Genomic DNA, 24,249 nt, shown 5'->3' with positions numbered 1-24,249 from the left:
GATCAGTGAGTTAAAGGTACAGTGCTTTTTAGTAAAGGTACAGTTTAAAGGATTAAGAGGGATTTGATTTAATTTTGGGGTAAGACATGTCAGGTGAGATCGGCCCCGTGGAATGCTCATCCTGCAACATGTGGGAGATCAGGGATATTGCCGGTGTCCCTGATGACTACATGTGCAGGAAGTGTGTCCAGCTGCAGCTCCTGGCAAACCGCATTGAACGGTTGGAGCTGCGGTTGGACTCATTCTGGAGCATCCACGAGGCTGAGAAGGTCGTGGATAGCACGTATAGTGAGTTGGCCACACCACAGGTAAAAGATAAGCGGACAGAAAGGAAACGGGTGGCCACTAGCCAGCGTAGCAGTAGGCAGGTAGTGCAGGAGTCCCCTGCTGTCATCTCCATCCTAAACAGATATGCCATTTTGGATATTGTTGGGGGAGATGGCTCATCAGGGGAAGGCAGCAGCAGCCAAGTTCATGGCACCGTGGGTGGCTCTGTGGCAAAAGAGGGGAGGAAAAAGAATGGAAGGGCTATAGTGATAGGGGATTCAATTGTAAGGGGAATAGATAGGGTTTCTGCGGCCGCAAACAAGACTCCAGGATGGTATGTTGCCTCCCTGGTGCAAGGGTCAGGGATATCTCTGAGCGGCTGCAGGACATTCTGGAGGGGGAGGGTGAGCAGCCAGTTGTCGTGGTGCACATTGGCACCAACGATTTAGGTAAAAAACGGGATGAGGTTCTACAAGGTGAATTTAGAGAGCTGGGAGATAGACTTAAAAGTAGGACCTCAAAGGTAATAATCTCTGGATTACTACCAGTGCCACGTGCTAGTCAGAGTAGGAATAGGAGGATATTTCAGATGAATACGTGGCTTGAAAAATGGTGCAAGGGGGAGGGATTCAAATTTTTAGGACATTGGAACCAGTTCTGGGAGAGGTGGGACCAGTACAAACAGGACGGTCTGCACCTGAGCTGGAATGGAACCAATGTCCTAGGGGGAGTGTTTGCTAGTGCTGTCGGGGAGGATTTAAACTAATGTGGCAGGGGGATGGGAGCAGGAGCAGAGAGACAGAGGGGTGTAAAATGAGGGTAGAAGCAACAGGTAGCAAGGTGAAAAGTAAAAGTGGCAGGCAGACAAATCCAGGCAAGTGGCAGGCAAAAATCAAAAAGGGCCACTTTTCAACATAATTGTATAAGGGGTAAGAGAGTTGTAAAAACAAGCCTGAAGGCTTTGTGTCTCAATGCAAGGAGTATACGTAATAAGGTGGATGAATTAAATGTGGAGATAGTTATTAATGATTATGATATAGTTGGGATTACGGAGACATGGCTCCAGGGTGACCAAGGCTGGGAGCTCAACATCCAGGGATATTCTATATTCAGGCGGGATAGACAGAAAGGAAAAGGAGGTGGGGTAGCGTTACTGGTTAGAGAGGAGATTAAAGCAGTGGAAAGGAAGGACATTAGCTTGGAGGAAGTGGGAAAGATATGGGTAGAGCTACGAAACACTAAGGGGCAGAAAACGCTAGTGGGAGTTGTGTACAGGCCAACTAACAGCAGTAGTGAGGTTGGGGATGGCATCAAGCAGGAAATTAGAAATGCGTGCACTAAAGGTGCAGCAGTTATAATGGGTGACTTCAATCTACATATAGATTAGGTGAACCAAACTGGCCGGGGTGCTGAGGAAGAGGATTTCTTGGAATGTTTGAGAGATGGTTTTCTAAACCAACATGTCGAGGAACCAACGAGAGAACAGGCCATTCTAGACTGGGTATTGAGTAATGAGGAAGGGTTAGTTAGCAGTCTTGTTGTGCGAGGCCCCTTGGGCAAGAGTGATCATAATATGGTAGAGTTCTTCATTAGGATGGAGAGTGACAAAGTCGATACAGAAACAAGTGTTCTGAACTTAAAGAAAGGTAACTTTGAGGGTATGAGGCGTGAATTGTCCAAGATAGACTGGCGATTGATGCTGAAAGGGTTGACGGTGGACATGCAATGGAAGGCATTTAAAGGTCGCATGGATGAACTACAACAAGTGTTCATCCCAGTTTGGCAAAAGAACAAACCAGGGAAGGTAGTGCATCCGTGGCTAACAAGGGAAATCAAGGATAGTATTAAAACAAAAGATGAAGCATACAGATTAGCCAGAAAAAGTAGCATACCAGAGGACTGGGAGAAATTCAGAGTCCAGCAGAGGAGGACAAAGGGCTTAATTAGGAAAGGGAAAATAGATTATGAGGGAAAACTGGCAAGGAACATAAAAACTGACTGCAAAGGCTTTTATAGATATGTCAAGAGAAAAAGATTAGTTAAGACAAATGTAGGTCCCTTGCAGTCGGAAACAGGTGAATTGATCATAGGGGACAATGAGATGGCAGACCAATTGAACAAATACTTTGGTTCTGTCTTCACTAAGGAAGACATAAACGGGGGACCGGGGGTCTAATGAGATGGAGGAACTGAGGGAAATCCAGGTTAGTCGGGAAGTGGTGTTAGGTAAATTAAATGGATTAAAGGCAGATAAATCCCCAGGGCCAGATAGGCTGCATCCCAGAGTACTTAAGGAAGTAGCCTCAGAAATAGTGGATGCATTAGTGATAATTTTTCAAAACTCTTTAGATTCTGGAGTAGTTCCTGAGGACTGGAGGGTAGCTAATGTAACCCCACTTTTTAAAAAGGGAGGGAGAGAGAAAACGGGGAATTATAGACCAGTTAGCCTAACATCGGTAGTGGGGAAAATGCTAGAGTCAGTTATTAAAGATGTGATAGCATCACATTTGGAAAGTGGTGAAATCATCGGACAAAGTCAGCATGGATTTACCAAAGGCAAATCATGTCTGACGAATCTTATAGAATTTTTCGAGGATGTAACTAGTAGAGTGGATGAGGGAGAACCAGTCGATGTGTTATATCTGGACTTTCAGAAGGCCTTCGACAAGGTCCCACATAGGAGATTGGTGTACAAACTTAAAGCACACGGTATTGAGGGTTCAGTGTTGAGGTGGATAGAAAATTGGTTGGCGGACAGGCAGCAAAGAGTAGGAATAAACGGGTCCTTTTCGGAATGGCAGGCAGTGACTAGTGGGGTACCGCAAGGCTCAGTGCTGGGACCCCAGTTATTTACAGTGTATAGTAATGATTTGGACGAGGGAATTGAATGCAACATCTCTAAGTTTGCGGATGACACGAAGCTGGGTGGCAGTGTTAGCTGCGAGGAGGATGCTAGGAGGCTGCAGATTGACTTGGATAGATTAAGCGAGTGGGCAAATGCATGGCAGATGCAATATAATGTGGATAAATGTGAGGTTATCCACTTTGGCGGCAAGAACAGGAAAGCAGAGTATTACCTGAATGGTGACCGATTGGGAGAAGGGGAGATGCAACATGACCTGGGTGTCATGGTGCACCAGTCATTGAAAGCAAGCATGCAGGTGCAGCAGGCAGTGAAGAAAGCGAATGGTATGTTGGCATTCATAGCAAGAGGATTTGAGTTTAGGAGCAGGGAGGTTCTGCTGCAGTTGTACAGGGCCTTGGTGAGACCGCACCTGGAGTATTGTGTGCAGTTTTGGTCTCCTAACCTGAGGAAAGACGTTCTTGCCTTAGAGGGAGTACAGAGAAGGTTCACCAGATTGATCCCTGGGATGGCGGGACTTTCATATGAGGAAAGACTGGATAGACTGGGCTTGTACTCGCTGGAATTTAGAAGACTGAGGAGGGATCTTATAGAAACATATAAAATTCTTAAGGGGTTGGAGAGGCTAGATGCGGGAAGATTGTTCCCGATGTTGGGGGAGTCCAGAACCAGGGGTCACAGCTTATGGATAAGGGGGAAGTCTTTTAGGACCGAGATGAGAAAACATTTCTTCACACAGAGAGTGGTGAGTCTGTGGAATTCTCTGCCACAGAAGGTAGTTGAGGCCAGTTCATTGGCTATATTTAAGAGGGAGTTGGATGTGGCCCTTTTTGCTAAAGGGATCAGGGGGTATGGAGAGAAGGCAGGTACAGGCTACTGAGCTGGATGATCAGCCATGATCATATTGAATGGCGGTGCAGGCTCGAAGGGCCGAATGGCCTACTCCTGCACCTATTTTCTATGTTTTTATGTTTCTATGTCTGTACGGAGTTTATAATTCACCGCATGACGCATGGGTTTTCTCCGAGCGCTCCGATTACCTCCCACACTCCAAAGACGCACAGGTTTGTAGGTTAATTGGCTTCAGTAAAAATTGTAAATTGTCCCCAGTGTGTTGGATGGTGGTAGTGTACAGGGATCGCGGGTCTGCAACGACTCAGTGGGCCGAAGGGCCTGTACCTCTAGACTAAACTACACTAAATAAAATAACGACATTTAAAAACAACTTTGTACAACCACCCTTGTGTTTTGTCAGCAAACCAATTACATACCTGATGGCACTGAAGAAGGCCTGTTCAATATATAACTAGGTGAATGAATCAAACATAGCGTTCAAAATTTCCACTCGGAGTTGGTAGTTGCATTTTTCATGAGCTCTATTCTATAATTATCTCCATTAGAATTCTTAGTTCATTGTTGAATTTATAAAACAAATACTAGTAGTTTTTCAGTTATCCACAATTATTGTAGTGTTGTATTTCACATAGGAGGGAGAGTCGGCAGCTGCCCCATCACTTGTTTCGGCCAAACAATCCTGCTGGCCATATTTGAGCTAAACCCAAATGGCCCAGCTTTTAGTGCCCTGAGGAATTTGTTTGTTGCTGCTACTGTAGTTTCGTTTAGAAATACAGCACGGAAACAGGCCCTTCGACCCACCGAGCCCGTACCATCCAGCGATCCCCGCGCATTTACACTATCCTACACACAGTACATTAATACCAAGCCAATTAACCTACAAACCTGTAAGTCTTTGGAGTGTGGGAGAAAACCGAAGATCTCGGAGAAAACCCATGCGGGCATGGGGAGAACGTACAAATTCCGTACAGACAACCCCTGTAGTTGGGATCAAACCTGGGTCTCTGTCGCTGTAAGCGCTGTAAGACTGCAACTCTAACACTGTGCTACCGTGCCAGCCCGTCAGTAGTTCTCTACTGAACATATTACTGCAGATTTCCTCAGGTTTACTAAGAGTGTAAGAAAATAACTGCAGATGCTGGTACAAATCGAAGGTATTTATTCACAAAATGCTGGAGTAACTCAGCAGGTCAGGCAGCATCTCAGGAGAGAAGGAATGGGTGACGTTTCGGGTCGAGACCCTTCTTCAGACTGATTTTAGGGGGCAGCAAGCTGCCCAGGCGAAATATGAGGTGCTGTTCCTCCAATTTCCGGTGGGCCTCACGATGGCACTGGAGGAGGCCCATGACAGAAAGGAGCGTAACTCCCTGGTCCACTCGTCCCTTCCTACCCAAACCACCCCATCCCCGGGCACTTTCCCCAGCAACTGCAGTAGATGCAACACCTGTCCCTTTACCTCCCCCCTCAACTCCATCCAAGGACCCAAACATTCTTTCCAGGTGAGACAGAGGTTCACCTGCACCTCCTCCAACCTCATCTATTGCATCCGCTGCTCTAGACGTCAACTTCTTTACATCGGCGAAACCAAACGCAGGCTCGGCGATCGCTTCGCTCAACACTTTCGCTCAGTCCGCCTTAACCAACCTGATCTCCCGGTGGCTGAGCACTTCAACTCCCCCTCCCACTCCCAGTCTGACCTTTCTGTCATGGGCCTCCTCCAGTGTCATAGTGAGGCCCACTGGAAATTGGAGGAACAGCACCTCATATTTCGCCTGGGCAGCTTGCAGCCCAGCGGTATGAATATTGACTTCTCCAACTTTAGATAGTCCCTCTGTCCCTCTCTTCCCCTCCCCCTTCCCAGATCTCCCACTGTCTTCCTGTCTCCACCTATATCCTTCCTTTGTCCCGCCCCCCTGACATCAGTCTGAAGAAGGGTCTCGACCCGAAATGTCACCCATTCCTTCTCTCCTGAGATGCTGCCTGACTCGCTGAGTTACTCCAGCATTTTGTGAATAAATACCTCAGGTTTACTAATCTACAAAGATGATTTGCAATGTAATTTTCAGTAGTCAGACAGTTGGAACCCTTTCCCAGGAACGAAATGTCAAATAACCGGAGGGCATACCTTTAAGGATAGAAGGGGAAAGTTTAAAGGACATTTTTTTAATCCAGACATTGATGGAGCATGGATTGCGATGCCGGGGATGGTGGAAGTGGATACAATAGTTACATTTAAGAGCGTTTTAAACAGGCGCATGCACATGCAGGGAATGGAGGAATATGGACCACATGCATGCTGAAGAGGTTAACGTGCCTTGGCATCATGTTCATCACAGACATTGTGGGCCAAATCTCCTGTTGCTGTGCTGTACTGTTCTATGTTTATTTGAAACGACCATATGGTTTCTAATTGTTTTATTATTTGTTCAGTGACAGATTGTGCACCACAAGTATTCGATAGACAAGATAAATTTAAGGCACTGCACATCTTAAACTTAAAGTTAATGCAGTATTCTGGAAAAATTAGTCGGTGAGATTTTCAATAGTTACTTCACGGAAGTTAAAAAAATATCTGAAATAAAAACAGAAAAGGCTGGAAATACTCAAAGAGATATGTTGCCAACATTTCCCCACTTTTATTTCCAGCATGTTTGTTTTTTTGTGGTTTTTGATAACCTAATTATCTGTTTAGCTGAAGGATTAATTATGGACTCAGGCGACATTGGTCTTTTATCATTCAGACCATCGGGAGGGACAGTTCTTGGACTGGAGCCACTGGCACTCAAAATTAATTAGTAGCGAAGGAGATAGTTCCTGCAGGTCTGCCCAAATCCGGTCAAGAAAGGTTATGTGGGGCTTTCCTTAAGGAGATTATACGTGTAGGATTCTGGGAATGCTTGTAAGTATTCTGACAGGATTGCCCTCTGCTTGTGTGTCAATAATGTGCTATACCAGAAATTCAACACTCAGAAATCTGAAAGAAATATACAAATCCATTCCATCTGATCATCTGGGTTATGTTAGAATAGATCAGATAGATGCACAGAGTCTCTTGCCCAGAGTATGGGAAATTGAGAACCAGAGGACATAGGTTTATGGTAAGGGGGGAGATTTAATAGGAACCTATGGGGGGTAACTTTTTCACAAAAAGAGTGGTGGGTGTATGGAATGAGCTGCCAGAGGAGGTAGTTGAGGCAGGGACTATCACAATGTTTAAGAAACGTTTTGACAGGTCCATGGATAGGACAGATTTAGAGGGATATGGGCTAAATGCAGGTAGGTGGGACTAGTGTAGATTGGATGTGTTGGTTGATGTGGTCTTTGGGCTGAAGGGCCTGTTTCCATGCTGTTTGACTCTGTTAATTGTGATGAAATGGAATCTAAACAGCATGCCTAATATGTAAATGGTTCTTCCCTCTTGAAAGTATGCATAATTAATTCTTGACCTTTCTTTGTCAAATACACAATGCAACAGTCTTTGTCATCTTCTAACCCGTTCCTCACCATGCTCTTAAACCCAGAGTATGTAACATCTAACAGTTGCTGACCCAATGTTCCTAATCTGAATCAAAAGTTTAGTTTTAGTTAGAGAGGTACTGTATGAAAACAGGGCCTTCGATGCACCGATCCCACACTGACCATTGATTACACGTTCACACTAGTTCTATGTTATCCCACATTCCCGTCCACTACCTACACATTAAGGGCAATTTATAGATGCCAATTCACCTACAAACCTGCACGTTTTTGGGATGTGGGAGGAAACCGGAGCACCTGAAGGAAACCCACGCGGTCACAATGAGACCTCCACACAGACTGAGGTCAGGATCAAACCCGGGTCTCTGGCACTGTGAGGCAGCAGCTCTACCAGCTGCATCACTGTGCCACCCTTCAACACAATGAAAACCCAGTCTTCTAAACACAAAACCATCAAACATTTTTTTTTTTTTTTTTAAAGGTGCTTATATTCTTTACAATTAATTTATGAGAATTGTACGTAGACACAAAATGCTGGAGTAACTCAGCGGATCAGGCAGCATATCGGGAGAGAAAAAATGTGTGACGTTTCGGAACGAGACCCTTCTTCAGTCAGAAGAAGGGTCTGGACCCAAAACGTCACCCATTCCTTCTCTCCTGAGATGCTGTCTGACCCGCTGAGTTACTCCAGCATTTTGTGTCTACCTTCGATTTAAACCAGCATCTCAGTTTTTTTTCCTATGAGAATTGTATTGTTTGTCCAGCAAATGTTTGTTTTTTGAAGCCAATGCTGTTCTTAAATTGTAAATAAATGGTATAGCTTTAAAGAGGGTGCAATAACAAATAAACAGTAATTAATCCATGCGAGGTTAAGGAAACATGACTCTCAGTCTGAAGAAGGGTCTCGACCCGAAACATCACCTATTTATTTTCTCCAGAGATGCTGCCTGACCCGCTGAGTTATTGCAGCTTTTTGTGTGTAGATTCCACAGATGTTCAGAATTAAATATTTTATCAAGCTGAGAGAAACTGACAGTATGGTCAGTAATCAGAGTTTAGCTACTGCCAAAAGAACTAGTGGTGACTTGGGGAAAATATATTTTACGTGGGCATCATGATCCAGAATAGACTGCTTGAAGGGTTGATGGAAGCAGATTCTATAATAACTTCCAAAAGGGAAATGAAGAAATGCCTAAAAGCAAAACAATTGCAGGGTTATGGGAAAAGATTTTGGAAGTGTGACTAATTGGATAGTTCCACTTAAGTCCCTTCAGGCAGGATGGACCAATGACGACCTCTTGTTCTTGATCATTTCATGGCATGGTACTGTACCAACATTTAAAAGTAGACACATAAAGCTGGAGTAACTCAGCGGCTCAGACAGCATCTCTGGAGAAAAAGAATGGGTGATGTTTCGGGTCGAGACCCTTCTTCAGTCTGAAGAAGGGTCTCTACCTGAAACGTCACCTATTCCTTTTCTACACCAGCTTTTTGTGTCTACATTTGGTTTAAACCAGCATCTGCAGTTCCTTCCTAAACATTTAAAAGACATTTGGATAGGTACTTGGATAGGAAAGGCTTAGAGGGATATGGACCCAAATGAAGGCAGGTGGAACTAGTGTAGGTGGGCATCTAAGTCGGCATGGGCACGCTGGGCCTAAGAGCCTGTTGCCGTGCCGAATTACTAAATGACATGAGCGTCTGTGACCCCACAGCTGCAAGGACACCTAAGGCAGCAAACAATTCAAATGGATTTCTTGGACACAAGGAACTGCAGATTCAGTGAGGCAGGTTTACAAAAAAAAGCACAAGTGCTGGGTCAGGCAGCATCTCTGGAGGGCATGGATTAGTGATGCTTCAGGTTTACAGTGTGATTATAGCGACAGTGGAGAATGCCTGTCTAGTCATAGAAACATAGACAATAGGTGCAGGAGGAGGCCATTCAGCCCTTCGAGCCAGCACCCCCATTCAATATGATCATGGTTGATCATCCAAGATCAGTCTTTTTATCTCCAGCCCTTGTCACCCACCTGCAATCAAATCACCCCCTCACCTGTATCCACCTATCACTCGCCATACTTTGTCCCACCGCCTCCCCTTTTCCAGCATTTCCCCCCCCCCTCCACCAGTATGAAGAAGGGTCCCAACCTGAAACGTCGCTGATTCATGTCCTCCAGAGATGCTGCCTGACCCGCTGAGTTACTCCAGCTTTTCACATCTATCTATTCTTGAGTTATTCCAACACTTGGTTTTTGTTTCGTGTGAATTTCTTATTGGTCGTAGACTTGTATTTCCCTCTTTTTTGCAGAGTACTTCTGCTCTCCAGACGGCCCAATCCATTTCTCCTGAACATAAGGCAATCCCCCACATCTTCCTTGTGACACAACCAGGATGTGTTATGTCCACATAACGGCAGACCTTGCCAAACAACGATTTAAAAATCAAATCCTGACCTGCACAAGTGAAAATCGGATTCAAGAGAAAGGGCGAATATCAGAAGCAATTGTGTGTGTGTGTGTGTGTGTGTGTGTGTGGGGGGTGGGGGGGGGGGGGGGGGGGACTTGCAAGGACATGCATCGTCTGGTCTTTCAGTCGCTGCCAGTGGTGTTTCAGCCCACCGAATAAACAAACCGAGCCCCAGCCTTCTTGAAGACAGCACCGTTCATGTCACCGTGGGAGAATCACCGTGAACTTCCCTTCCCTACCCCACAGCAGTGCAGGGGAAATGTAGTGCAAACTGTAACCCATCGTGGATTCTTAATCCTTCTTCGCAGGAAACAGTGCCGGTGAATTTCCCCCATCATTGTGGTCCACGAACAGCTGAACGGTCCAACAACAGAAACCCAGGACGGTCACATCCCCCCTCTCTCTCCCCATGAACGCCAGATGGTTGTCGGGTCGGGTCGGGGCAAGTGTGGGCGAGTGGTGTGCTTACCTCTCTGAAGTGTGAGCGGTTGCAGTGTTGTCGCCATGTCTGCTGCAGCCGATGAAAAGGAGGAGCTCATTCAGCAGCGAGGGGACGAGAGAGGCTGGAGTGACGCTGCCCGCAACATCATCAGCTCAGGAGGGAAGGAAGGAAGGAAGGAAGGAAGCAAGCAACAACAACGCGCTCTCAGAGAATCACCCCGGGGCGCATTGCCCGAGTCACTCAAGGAACCGAGGTCCTGGTCGCTCAGCCTCAGGGTCCAACACATCTCCTCCAACTCCACCCGCACACTGACTGCCAGCCCACGGCTCCTCACTGAGGAGTTTGTGACTGTCAGTAGGATTGACACATTGAAGAGCTGCCATTATCCCAGCAATTAATTCCCGAGCGTTGTGCACATTAGACTCTTGGAGGGACTTGAAGACGTAGATACGAGTCCCTCCAAGAGTCTAATGTGCACAACGCTCGGGAATTAATTGCTGGGATAATAGATACGGGTTTGAAAGATGTGCAAGAAAATAACTGCAGATGCTGGGTGCACAAATCGAAGGTATTCATTCACAAAATGCTGGAGTAACTCAGCAGGTCAGGCAGCATCTCAGGAGAGAAGGGATGGGTGACGTTTCGGGTCGAGACCCTTCTTCAGTCTGAAGAACCCAGACTGAAGAACCCAACTGAAGAAGGGGCTCGACCCGAAACTGTGATGTATATATGCAACAATATGGTAAAGCTGCTATGCTATGTATACATGCAACAATATGGAAAAGCTGCTATGCTATCACCCATTCCTTCTCTCCTGAGATGCTGCCTGACCTGCTGAGTTACTCCAGCATTTTGTGAATAAATACCCCCAGGTTTGAAAGATGGTTGATTGAGGATACTAAGATTAGGTGGCCACAGAAGAGGAGTTGAAGCCTGGGGTACATCAGCCATGACTGTACTGAATGGTGGAGCATGCTATTTTTTTTTTTTTAACCAAAAATAGATTGAATCAATTATTTACAAATATAATAAGTACAGTACAAAACAACACAAACAAACCCATCCCAATTATACAAACAAATATTCTTCAATACTGAATAATAACTAACTATTTCACAATCCTTGTTAAGGATACATCCCCCCCCCCGCGGTGCCCAGCGGTCCTGGAGATACTCCAAGATGCCCGTGGACAGCATGTATTCTCTCCTTAATGACACCCTGGCGCGGATGTGACCCCGGAAAAGGGGCAGGCAGCCGGCTAAGGGAAGAGCCCTCTTCTGCCTGGCACCGTGACTCATGTATGGCCAATTTGGCCAGGCCCAGGAACAACCCAACCAGGACATCCTCAGTTCTACCCAAAGCAGGGCATGCTTGAGGGGCCTTCATTCCTTCTCCTGCTCCAATATCCTTGTGCATTTCTGGTGAACCTACCATCATCAACAATAGAAAATTCATCTTTTATAGCATTATAATTTCTTGAAGGAAAATTAGATGCTTCCTCAGAATTGTGATTTTTTTACTTGTAGCTAGGGTTGCCAACTGTCCCATATTAGCCGGGCCATCCCGTATTTTGGGCTAAATTGTTTTGTCCCATGCGGGACTGCCCTTGTCCCGTATTAGGCCTGGGGGCCTGGACAATGAAGGCCCGGACGCTGTAGGTCCCGACAGTTTAGGCAATGACACTCTAGGTTTCCGACGTTTGAGCTCCGGATAGTCTAGGTCCGGAGGCCTGAGCATCGCCTAATGGAGGTTGTGTAGCAACCCGCCTCCCGGCCCGGGCGGCCGCCATTGGTGGAGCGGGAGCACATGACTGCTGGCTGGGTGAGGTCACGTGGGGCACGGGGCGGTGACGTTACCTTGTCCTGTATTTGGGAGTGAGATAGGTGGCACCCCTACTTGTAGCCAATCTGAATGTCACAGTATTGGAAGAACCAAGGAACTGCAAATGCTGGATAACAAAAAAAAATTGCAAAATGCTGGAGTAACTCAGCAGGTCAGGCAACATCTCTGGAGAACATGAATAGATGATGTTTCGAGTTGGGACCCTTCTTCAGACTGATCGTGGTGGGGAGGAGGGTGGTGAAGAAAGATTGAAGAGAGGAGGGGCATGACAAAGCCTACCAAGTGATGGGTGAATACAGGTTAGGGGGATTTTTGATAAGCAGATAGCTGGATGCCAGAGATGAAAAGACGAAAGGTGTGAGATGATTTGCAAATTGTGAAGCTAGAGGAAGGACTGTAGATTGAAGGGAATGAGGAGGAGAGAAATAGGTGCACGTCCAGGTTGGGACAGGGGAGAGAGGGGGGAGAAGAAAGGGGGTGGAGAAGGTGGGGGGCGGGGGGGGTTTGGTTAGTTACCTAAAATGGGAGAATTCAATGTTCATACTGTTGGGTTATAAGCTACCCAAGCTGAATATGAGGTTTTGCTCCTCCAGTTTGTGTGTGGCCTCACTCTGGCAATGGAGAAGGCCCAGGAAAGAATGGTCAGTATGGGAATGAGAAGAGGAATTAAAATGGTTAACAGTCAGGAGATCCAGCAGGCCTTGGTGGACCATGCACAAGTGTTCGGTGAAACGGTTGCTGAGTTTATTCTTCATCTCGCTAATGTATAGGAGGCCTCATCGAGAACACAAGATGCAGTAGATGGGATTAATTAAGGTGCACATGAACCTTTGTCTCACCTGGAATGACTGCTGGGATCCCTGGATAGATGTGAGGGAGGAGGTCATAGAGTCATAGTCATTGAGTCATAGTCATTGAGTTATACAGCATAGAATCAGGCCCTTCAACACAACTTTCCCATGCTGATCAAGATGCCCCATCTACATTAGTTCCACCTTCCTACATTTGGCCCATAACCCTCTAAACCCTTCCTATCCAGGTATCTGTCCAAATGTCTTTTAAATGTCTTTTAAAAGTACCTGTTTCAACAGCTCCCTCTGGCACCTTGTTCCATATACAGTACCCACCATCCTCTGTGTGAAAAGGTTGCCCCTCAGGTTCCTATTAATTTTTCCTCTCTCATCCTAAACCTATGTTCCCTGTTTCTTTCTTGCCCTAATCTCTGTAAAAGACTATGTGCATTCATCCAATCTATCCCACTCATGATCTTATACACCTCTGCAAGATCAACCCTCATCCTCCTGTGCTGCAAGGAATAATGTCCGAGCCTTTCCCTCTAGCTCAGCCCCTCAAGTCCTGGCAACATTCTCGTAAATCTTCTCTGCACTTTTTCCAGCTTAACAACATCTTTCCTACAGCAGGGTGACCAAAACTGAACCCAATACTCCAAAAGCAGCCCCCACCAGCATCTTGTACAGGAGGTATGGGAACAAGTGTTACATCGGTGGTTGTAGGGGGAAAGTACCTGGGAAGCGGGTACTTGGGTGGGAAGGGTTGAGCGAACAGTTGCAGAGGGAGCAGTCACTGCAGATGGTGGAGAGGGGAGGAGATGGGAAGAGTGACTGGAGGTGGGATCACCGCCAGTCACTAACAACGGTATTTGTATTGGTTTATTGTTGTCGTATGCACTGAGAGATGGTGAAAAGCTTTTGTATTGTGTGCTATCTGATTAAATTAGATAATGCTATAATGAATACAATCAGGCAATACACAAGTACAATAGGTAGAACAAAGAGAAAAAATACCAAAGTACAGAATATAGTTTTCAGGATTGTTTCATAGAAAAAGTATAATGTCTGCAATGAGGTAGGTTGGAAGATCGGGACTGCACCCTAATGCATAGAACCGTTCAGAAGCCTGATAACAGGGGAAGAAACTGTTCCCGATGAGGATGCTTATTCAGAAGCTATTGTATTTTTTGCAGGTACTTGCAACAATGGCAAGATTTTATTTTATTACTATTGAAAGATGCAGGAGGGATGTGGTTTATAAATACATTTGTGAAGCTTTGTTTTAAATGTGCTTGGCCAAGTGAGTTTCCAAGAAACTTTACAATTTTCACGTTCTTCAAATTTACCACTCGTCTTATGTCATTTTGCATAACTTTTTGCACACATAATGTATGTGTGAACACTCATCAAACACCCTTTGAAGCGAACGAAATGCGTTGGAAGGAACTGCAGATGCTGGTTTAAAGCAAAGATAGACACAAAACCCTAGAGTAACTCAGCGGGTCAGACAGCATCTTTGGAGAAAAGCAATAGGTGACATCTGCTGTACCTTTTCTCCAGAGATGCTGCCTGACCCGCTGAGTTACTCCAGCATTTTGTGTCTATCCTTTGAACCAACTGCTGTCTGCCATTTTCCAAAATCACCCTCATCAAATGACTTATGATGTAACTTCCAAGAATGAGAGTGATGCATTTTTCCTTCAAGGCAAAGTTGGTCACTCCATTGTTTTTAATGAGCTTTCTTCTGTTCTTCACCACTGCAGAGTGGTGGGCAGAAGATGAGGCCTGAAGGAGCACAGGTTAGACAATAGACAATAGACAATAGGTGCAGGAGGAGGCTATTCGGCCCTTCGAGCCAGCACCGCCATTCAATGTGATCATGGCTGATCATTCTCAATCAGTACCCCGTTCCTGCATTCTCCCCATACCCCCTGACTCCACTATCCTTAAGAGCTCTATCTAGCTCTCTCTTGAATGCATTCAGAGAATTGGCCTCCACTGCCTTCTGAGGCAGAGAATTCCACAGATTCACAACTCTCTGACTGAAAACGTTTTTCCTCATCTCCGTTCTAAATGGCCTACCCCTTATTCTTAAACTGTGGCCCCTTGTTCTGGACTCCCCCAACATTGGGAACATGTTTCCTGCCTCTAACGTGTCCAACCCCTTAGTAATCTTATACGTTTCGATAAGACCTCCTCTCATCCTTCTAAATTCCAGTGTCCAGGTTCTCCCCGATTAATCATTATTCCCGCATTTGAGTATTTAGTTTAGTTTAGTTTGGAGATACAGTGCGGAAACAGGCTCTTCGGATCACTGAGTCCGCGCCGACCAGCGATCCCTGCACATTAACACCATCGAGACTCACTAGGGACAATTTTACACTTATACCAAGCCAATTAACCTTACAAACCTGTACGTCTTTGGAGTGTAGGAGGAAATTGAAGATTTCAGAGAAAACCCACGTGGTCACAGGGAGAACATACAAATTCCATACAGACAGCACCCGTAGTTGGGATCGAACCCGGGCCTCCGGCGCTGCAAGCGCTGTTAAGCAGCAACTCTACTGCTGTGCCACGGGTATTTTATGAGATAAAAAGAGAAAGTGCTGTGAATTTGCAGCAGCTCAGGCAGCATACTGTGGAGAGGTAAAACAGAGTTAAAGTTTCAGGTCAATGACCCTTCAACAGAATTTACATTCTTCAGCATGACCTCAGCATGTGGAAAGTGTGGAAAGTCCTTCTCAAGAGAAGCGCTTTGGCAGCATATCATGGAATATCATGGAATACTATCATGGAATTGTTTCGTATGTCCTCTTATGTTCTGGGAACTTCACTAGGAAACCACTTGGGGAGAAGACTGTGCTTTAACAGTCAGGAGACCACATTTCAAATTGGCACATCCATCAAAAGATAATTAGCAGAGCTGGATTAAGAATTCTTGGGACATAATGTAGCCTTAGCTGTGCCACTTTGCTGCTCAATTAAGATAAATGTGCAGTAAAAAGTATGAACAAGTAGGCCTGCAGCGGGTATATATCGTGCAATAATAATAAAGCAAATCATAATGCAGTAAATAAACCTGAGTAAAGTGTGCATTAAATCTTTTTGTCTTATGACCTGCTTCATCAGTCTGAAACCTTGGAGCACAGAAACATAATCCTTGTGTTAATTTGTTTCTGGCAGCATGTATCTTGTTTTCACCTTAGTTAAGTGTGTATCTTATTCCTTGGCGTTGTAGCATTGTTTTACATGGCCCTGGTATTTGGTTCATGTTTCTGACAAAAACCTAAAGAACAAACAAGTTTAATTTCTTCAGCAGGTCAATTTGGAAATGAGCATATTTTCCCACTGAAATAAAAATGAAGATGGTGATGGATAATCAGCAAAGCAGATAGTACCTGCAGAGAAAGAACCAGAGTTAATCTTTCAGGGACAATGACCTGATGGGGATGAGTTGTTCTGATGAATGATGACTGGCCTTAAACATTAAACGTGGTTCTCTCAACCTAAACATTTCCAGCATTTTCTGTTTTTATTTCACATTTTCAGCATCTACAGTTTTTGTCTGATTTTCTATTCCCAGTGTTAATTGGCTAATATATTTTAAGTAGCTGAATCAAGAACTAGTCACAGATTCAGCTGAAGTCAATTTGAGCATGTGAAATAAAAACTCAATTTACACTGGGGATAAAAATCAGAAACATAGGCTCCTGATTTAAAGGTCGTAGCTCGTAATCTTAATGCCGCATTTATGCTACAACAGCACTGTCATATTAATGCACTGGCAATATCAGCATGTTAATGTGAAGTCAGTTCAACGCATTTGAAACTTGAAAACAAATGAAAGGTGGCTGATGGATACATACCTGAAGATTACAAATCCTCCATCAATGCAAACATGATCTTATGTTTGCATTTTACAAATCCATTATCCTCCTCTGCATTGCACTCTAATGTTAGGATGTAAACTAACATCTAATATCTCCTGGTAAAGCTACATATCAACAGTGCAGAAAAAAACACCTCAATCATTTATCAGTTGCATGCTACTGATGCTGAGAATTTTCATAATTCATGTTCATTGTTTTTATGTTACTGATAAATCTCTGATTTAATCACCATATGCATTTCTAGCGTGGACATAGGCCTAATAGTCAGAACCAGAGATGAACATATTCAAGTGATGAACATATTCCAAAAGCAAGGGGATCTAAATCTCAATAGCAAAACTGCAGAATGTAGACAGCACAGCACTCGTGCATGTTTGAAGACAGATATCCAAGTCATTTTGACCTCTTCAATGGACATACGACAGGATGGGACTTACACTCAACATCCACAAAACAAAGGCTGCACTGCCCACTGACAATGAAGGTTCCCAGTAAGACCCTGAAAAATGTGGATCACCTCCATATCTGGGAATCGTATCTCAGTGAATTTGGACATGGATGAGGAAATTCACCACTGCCTTCAATGCACCACCAAAGTCTTTGGTTAATTGGAAAAGTATATCTGAAGATTATGATCTGGTATTAAAGTCATAGTCTACACACCCTTCTCACACAAAGGGTAGTGGGTGTATGGAACGAACTGCCAGAGGAGATAGATGAGGCAGGGACTATCACAGTGTTTGAGAAACAATTAGACAGGTACATGGATAGGACAGGTTTACAAGGATTTGGGCCAAACGCAGACGGGTGGGTCATGTGGCCGGTGTGGGCACTTTGGGCCGAAGGGCCTGTTTCCACAGAGTGGTGATTCCTGCCCTTCTATATGCTTCTGAAGCATGGGCTATCTATAGCAGACCTCATGGTATTAGAAAAGTCCCACCAATGCTGCCACTGCAAAATCTTCCATATTCACTTTAAGGGCAAGCAAACAACATCAGTGTCCTCTCTTAAGTCACCATTCCCAGTATTGTGGCTGTGGTTACACACAGTCATCTGCTTTGGGAAGGCCATGTTACTTCTATGCCAACACCATACTCCTGCATAGGACATTCTAATCTGAACTCTGTCTAGGGAGCAGTTTAACAGGAGGACAGAGAAAAAGATTCAAGGATTTGTTGAAGCTTCCTCAAAGAAATAAAGTGTTCCCACTGGTTCTTTGCAACCTCAGGATCATAACAGGTGAAAATGGAGGAGCATTCAAAATGACATTAAGAATCTTGAACCCTTGCTTCAGGAGCACACAAAAGTGAAAGCAGTGCACTACCTCACAAACCATGGGGTACAAATACCTTGGAGTTTACCTGGACAGTAAACTGGACTGGTCCAGGAACGTTGAGGCCCTGTACAAGAAGGGACAGACCCGGCTGTACTTTTTGAGAAGGCTCCGCCCCTTCAATGTCTGCAGTAAGATGCTGTAGATGTTCTACCAATCGGTAGTAGTCAATGCTGTCGACTTTGCTGCCGTGTGCTGGGGCAGCAGGGCGAAGGCCGCGGACGACAACAGGATTAACAATCTCATCAGGAAGGCTGGCTCCATCCTGGGGCAGAGTTGGATTCATGGGAGGTGGTCTTGGAGGGGAGGATGCTCCTCAAACTGCGGAGATTTTGGACAATACAGCTCACCCCCTCCATGACACACTGGTCAACTTTCAGCAACAGACTGGTTCCACCAAGATGCAGGACAGAATGCCACAGGAGATCCTTTTTCCCTGTGGCTATCAAACTGTACAACCCCTCCCTCTTCTGTCATGGGGTAGACTGTTGTCTCCCCCCCCCCCCCCCCCCCCACCAATCTTTGCCCTTGCCCAATCCTTTCCACTAATCACTTTAATTTCATGTTTCACGTATTTTGTCTTTTTATGACTGTTGGCAGACCAATTTCCCTCCTGGGATAAATCAAGTTCTATTGTTCCATATCATATCATATGGTAAACTACCCGCCTACCTACTCCATCAGCCACGCACTGCCCTGGGAGGTTGCACTTCCCAGACTGGCCTAACTTTCCTCCTCAGGACACGCACAAACAGATGACAAATAAGTCATCTTGAGAACGTGGGTTGTGCTCAGAAGAAGAAAAGAAAGCAATAAATTACAGAAAATAATCAGCGCTGATTTGAAAATGTAAATCTGAAGATCCTTATCAAAATGTTATCAGATATCAATTTTATGGTTAGATACATTGCATACAGTGTGTTATGTTACTGAGCAGAATGTTATTCCATTACATATAATGCATTCCACACCTTCACGGTATCGCAAACAGCTTCATGCAGAACTAATTATCATTGAGGACTGCAAACCATTGTTTTGTTGGCAAATATGTGGTCTATTTAATGAGCCTGTAAAGCTTAATTTACAGTTAATTAAGTCTTTTAGAAGTTGTATTATCCAGTCAATTCTACAATAGCAATCTGAAACAACTAGCTGACTTGTATTAGTTTATTGGAACTAGTTTATTGGAATTGCAGATGCTGAAATCTTGAGTAAACACAAAGTTCTGGAATAACTCAGTGGGTCAGGCAGCATCTCTGGAGGACATGTTAAAGTGAACTTTGGAATTGGGACCCTTCTTCAGACCCAATAAACTTAGTTTATTGGTTGACAGATAGTTGCTGGTCAGGGCAAATAGAGAATTTGCTATCTTATCTTTCAGAAGTATCATGAAAGAAAGAAAGACTTGAATTTCTGGCCTTAAACTATCAGGCCTCTAAGCCTTCTGGCACGTTTGGAAAGTTTCTACAGCCGGCGAATTACTCATGAAGGGAAGCTCTGTGCTTAGGAAATGTCCTACACTATGTGTAGAAATGATCCAATTCAATGATTTAATTCAATGATACCTGATTATCACATGTACGTAGGTACAGTGAAATTCTTAGTTTTGCATACAATCCGGTGAAATCATACTACAGATAAGTATAATCATAGATAAGTACAAAAGTGCAACAAAAATTGCAGCAGGCACTTACTTGATCAGCTGAGAAAGTGGGGTGAGGAAAAGCTAATGAAGTTTGATGCAGGTATGTGCGAGGTGTTGCATTTTGGGAAATCAAACCAGGGCAGGACCTTTGCAGTGAATGGTAGAGCCTCAGTATGTGTAGTAGCAGAGGGATCAAGGAGTACAGGTATACAGTTCCGTGAAAGTGGCATCACAGGTAGTGTGGGTGGTCAAGAAGGCCTTTCGTACATAGAAAATAGGTGCTGGAGTAGGCCATTCGGCCCTTCGAGCCAGCACCGTCATTCAATATGATCATGGCTGATCATCCAAAATCAGTACCCCGTTCCTGCTTTTTCCCCATATCCCTTGATTCCGTTAGCCCTAAGAGCAAAATCTAACTCTTCTCTTGAAAATTGGCTTTCATCAGTTAGGGTATTAAGTACAGAAGTTGGGACGTTATGTTGCAGTTGTACAAGACATTGGTGAGGATGTGCTTGGAGGACCATGTTCAGTTTTGATCATCCTGCTACAGGAAGGATGTCGTTAAAGTGGACGTAGCGTGGAGAGGATTTACGAGGATGTTGCCAGGATTGGAAGGCCTGAGCTATCGGGAGAGATTGGCAAGCATGGAGTTCATTCCTTGGAGTGCAGGAGGCTAAGGGGTGATTTTATAAGGGTCTATGAAATCAAGAGGGGAACAGATAGTGTGAATGCACAGAATCTTTTATTCTGGGGAGTGGAATCAAAAACAAGAGGACATATGTTTAAGGTGAGAGGGGCAAGATTTAGTACAAATCTGAGGGGCAACTTTTTCATTCAGAGGGTGGTAGGGATATGGGGAGATGGAATAAACTGCCAGAGGAGGTAATTGAGGCAGATATCATAACAGTGTTTAAAAGACATTTGGACAGACATGTGACTAGGAAGGGGTTAGAGGGACATGGGCTAAGTATGGGCAAAAAGGACTGGCTTAGATGGGGTATCGTGGTTGGCAAGAGAGAGTTGGGCTGAAGGGCCTGTTTCCATGCTCAATAACTCCAAGGCAAAGAGTGAGTGAGGCCTGCTGTCCCTTTAATGTTTTTTACCTCCTTGTTATCAGGAGGAGCTCTGTGATCAGCAGATTTGTGGAAGAAATGTCCTTCAAGCCAGACGCACCAAAGAAATAGATCCTTTAATTCAAAGCTTATAGGTCAAGTCTTTAGCCTCGTTTTGAAGTAATAATATTTAAATAAGACCGGTATCTCCACCGGTGAACCCATTAAGTCGTTCCCCAGTTGAAGCTGATGGGGGATTTGGCAATGGTAATGAAATTGAATGTTCAGAGGAGATGGCTGAACTCTCACTTATTTGTTGGAAACAGTCCTTTCCTAGCACTTCGTAAATGTTTCTTGCCCCCTTGCAGCACAAACCTAATGGTATGATAAAGCAGTATACAAACGCAAGTCTTCTAATGTAGACACAAAGAACTGCAGATGCTTGTTTACAAAAAAAGACACAAAGTGCTGGAGTAAGTCAATGGGTCAGGCAGCATCTCTGGAGATCATGGGTCGAGACCCTTCTTCAGACTTTTATTATTTTTTCTAATGTTTGATATATAAGTTAGTTATTTTGCCATTTCTGGTTGACAAGCCAAGTATATTTATTTTTATGGGTGGCATTGTGGTTCATTACATTGGCAAGGAATTTAACAGTTTTGGAAATACCTTAAGCATATCTTGCAGACAGCAGGATCAGCAACAACAGATTGGATGTGCAACGCTGGTTCTCCAGATGCAGGCAGCCTCACACCTCCTCCCCACACTAATCAGGCAGCGTTAATGTAGAACACATCCATGTTCCTAAGGAGCGTGAGCACACACACACACACATACTCACTCACAAATACACATACACACACACACACACATACTCACACACACACACTCACACACATACCCACAAATACACACTCACACACTCACACACATACTCACTCACAAATACACTCACACACACTCACTCACTCACACACATACTCATGCACACTCACACACACACACCCACACACACATACTCACACACTCACACACATACTCACTCACAAATACACACTCACACACACACTCACTCACTCACACACACACACACACTCACACACACATACTCACACACACTCACACACATACTCACTCACAAATACACACACACACACACACACACACACACACACACACACACACACACACACACACACACACACACACACACACACACACACACACACACACACACTCACACACACTTACACACAGCCAACTAAATAAGATTCTACTTGACGGTTGCATTCAGGATTACACTTTACAGAAATACAATTCGAATCATTTACTCTTTAAAGTATTGAATTAGCTTTTCCAAAATTGTTTGCTGAGAAGGGCATGCAATGCAAATTTTTGCAAATTACAAAGTTATTTTGCTGATTTAGTCCAAATGGCATTGGTGTTTTCTCAAAGTATGACCATTGATTTTGTTTTATCATCTGATCTAAATTAAGAGAAAAATAAATCCACCCATAAAGCAAGAGGAGAATAAAAGTGGTATCACATGCTTAATGAGAGATAGATTAGACTGTCAAGCAGTTCCTGTTTACTGCTCAGGAAACCTCCCAGGACCATCAACAATGCCCAAAGTGCTGTACAATGTCATGTGAAGCAGCTTTGATAAAGCATATCATATCATATCATATCATATATATACAGCCGGAAACAGGCCTTTTTCGGCCCTCCAAGTCCGTGCCGCCCAGTGATCCCCGTACATTAACACTATCCTACACCCACTAGGGACAATTTTTACATTTACCCAGCCAATTAACCTACATACCTGTACGTCTTTGGAGTGTGGGAGGAAACCGAAGATCTCGGAGAAAACCCACGCAGGTCACGGGGAGAACGTACAAACTCCTTACAGTGCAGCACCCGTAGTCAGGATCGAACTTGAGTCTCCGGCGCTGCATTCGCTGTAAAGCAGCAACTCTACCGCTGCGCTACCGTGCCGCCCCACGGCTTCATATCCCCATGGCTTTGAATTGGTACACACGTGTAATTGTGCTCTGATGCCTCATGATACCATTAGTATTATCCAGCTGCCATAGTCAAATGAAAATGCACATAGGTACTAAAGGAATAAAATAATTTAAATTTATGGACACTAAGTTAACGAGTAATGAGTAGCAAAATACTTTACAGATCTGCTGTGAGATATTGAATGGTGAGAATAAGAAAATAATGGTGATATACGTTTGAGTGGATTATCTCCTCTTTGCTCCCAACAAACCAGGAGAGATTTTCTGCATTTATTACATTTCTAGTGTGTAAATTTAATGAATATGTTTAAAGCTCACAGCCCATTGAATTGAATTCTTTATTGTCACATGAGACAAGTCACAGTGAAAGTCTTTGCTTGTATACCCAAGGTATGCAAATAGACACCCATATAGTGCGCTTACAAAGTTACAAATTTCCCCCCCACGCCAGTTCCCCCTTTGCTCTTCCCTCCCTCCTCCCAACCCCACAGTGGTCCTCCCACGTCAGGTCCCTGTTGCTCTCCCACCTCCCCCACGGTGGTCCTCCCACGCCGGGTCTTCCTTTGTCCCTTCCCCCGGCGGCGGCTTCCTCGCTTCCACGTGTCCGTCCTCGTCCGTCGGTCGGCACCATCATGAACCCCCCACACCGACCTCTCCGTTAACGCTGTCGAGTCCTCTCCGGACGCCTCTGTGACACCGACCAGGCCTCAGCCGCGGGCCCTGTCGACCCAGGCATCGATGGCCGCGGGCTTCGTCGACCCGTGAGGCTCCATCTCCACCTACGACCCGCGAGGGTACAAAGGTAAGGTTTCTGCTGAGGTCTGACTGTTCTTCTTCAGAAAAAGGGAGGTCAGGGGGATGGTGAAATCCTGATAGCGGTAAGGGCTGGGGTCAGTAGGGGGCAGAGTGAAGGGAGGTACTGTGGGGAATGGTAGGGGCTGAGAGGGGAGGGGTGTGTGTGAAGGGTGGGTGAGGTATAAGAAGTAGCATGGTTGGAATAGGTGGAAGGGCAGCAGGGCCCAGTGGTGTTATTATAAGCGAGTTTGGTATTACAACTGTGCAACCCCAGGTCATGGGTCATTCGTGATAAACATTCTCGCCAGCTGAGCTACTGTGATACACAGACCTGCATTTCATACGTATTTTCCAGTTGTGCTTCTTCGCGCTACGAAAATACTGCTTTCAAAACCATTAACTTGGTGTATTTATGGTTCATTTGTACAAAACTACAATGATTTTGATGGTTTCATTGGCTTTTCCTTGGTTGCTTACTGGCCCGCTTCGGTGAGTGAGCGAGATCGT

At 44.8% G+C, this 24,249-nt stretch overlaps 1 protein-coding gene across 2 annotated transcripts in view; it reads right to left on the bottom strand.

Moving 5' to 3' along the window:
* The window catches only part of lin7a (lin-7 homolog A (C. elegans)), an 88,934-nt gene extending 78,255 nt beyond the window's left edge, over nucleotides 1-10,679 (bottom strand). Inside the window, exon 1 of one of the 2 annotated variants that reach the window (XM_078417373.1) lies at nucleotides 10,398-10,679. In XM_078417373.1, the coding sequence (XP_078273499.1) occupies nucleotides 10,398-10,467 (70 nt within the window). In that variant the 5' untranslated portion in view covers nucleotides 10,468-10,679. The remainder of the gene's footprint in view (nucleotides 1-10,397) is intronic. The other variant, XM_078417372.1, reaches the window with a different exon arrangement.
* Nucleotides 10,680-24,249: the final 13,570 nt, after the last annotated feature.

The sequence above is a fragment of the Rhinoraja longicauda genome, chromosome 20 (assembly GCF_053455715.1).
Source record: "Rhinoraja longicauda isolate Sanriku21f chromosome 20, sRhiLon1.1, whole genome shotgun sequence".
Taxonomy (NCBI): domain Eukaryota; kingdom Metazoa; phylum Chordata; class Chondrichthyes; order Rajiformes; family Arhynchobatidae; genus Rhinoraja; species Rhinoraja longicauda.
The sequence above is the reverse complement of the archived record's forward strand: the minus strand, read 5'-3'. Positions and strand labels throughout refer to the sequence as shown.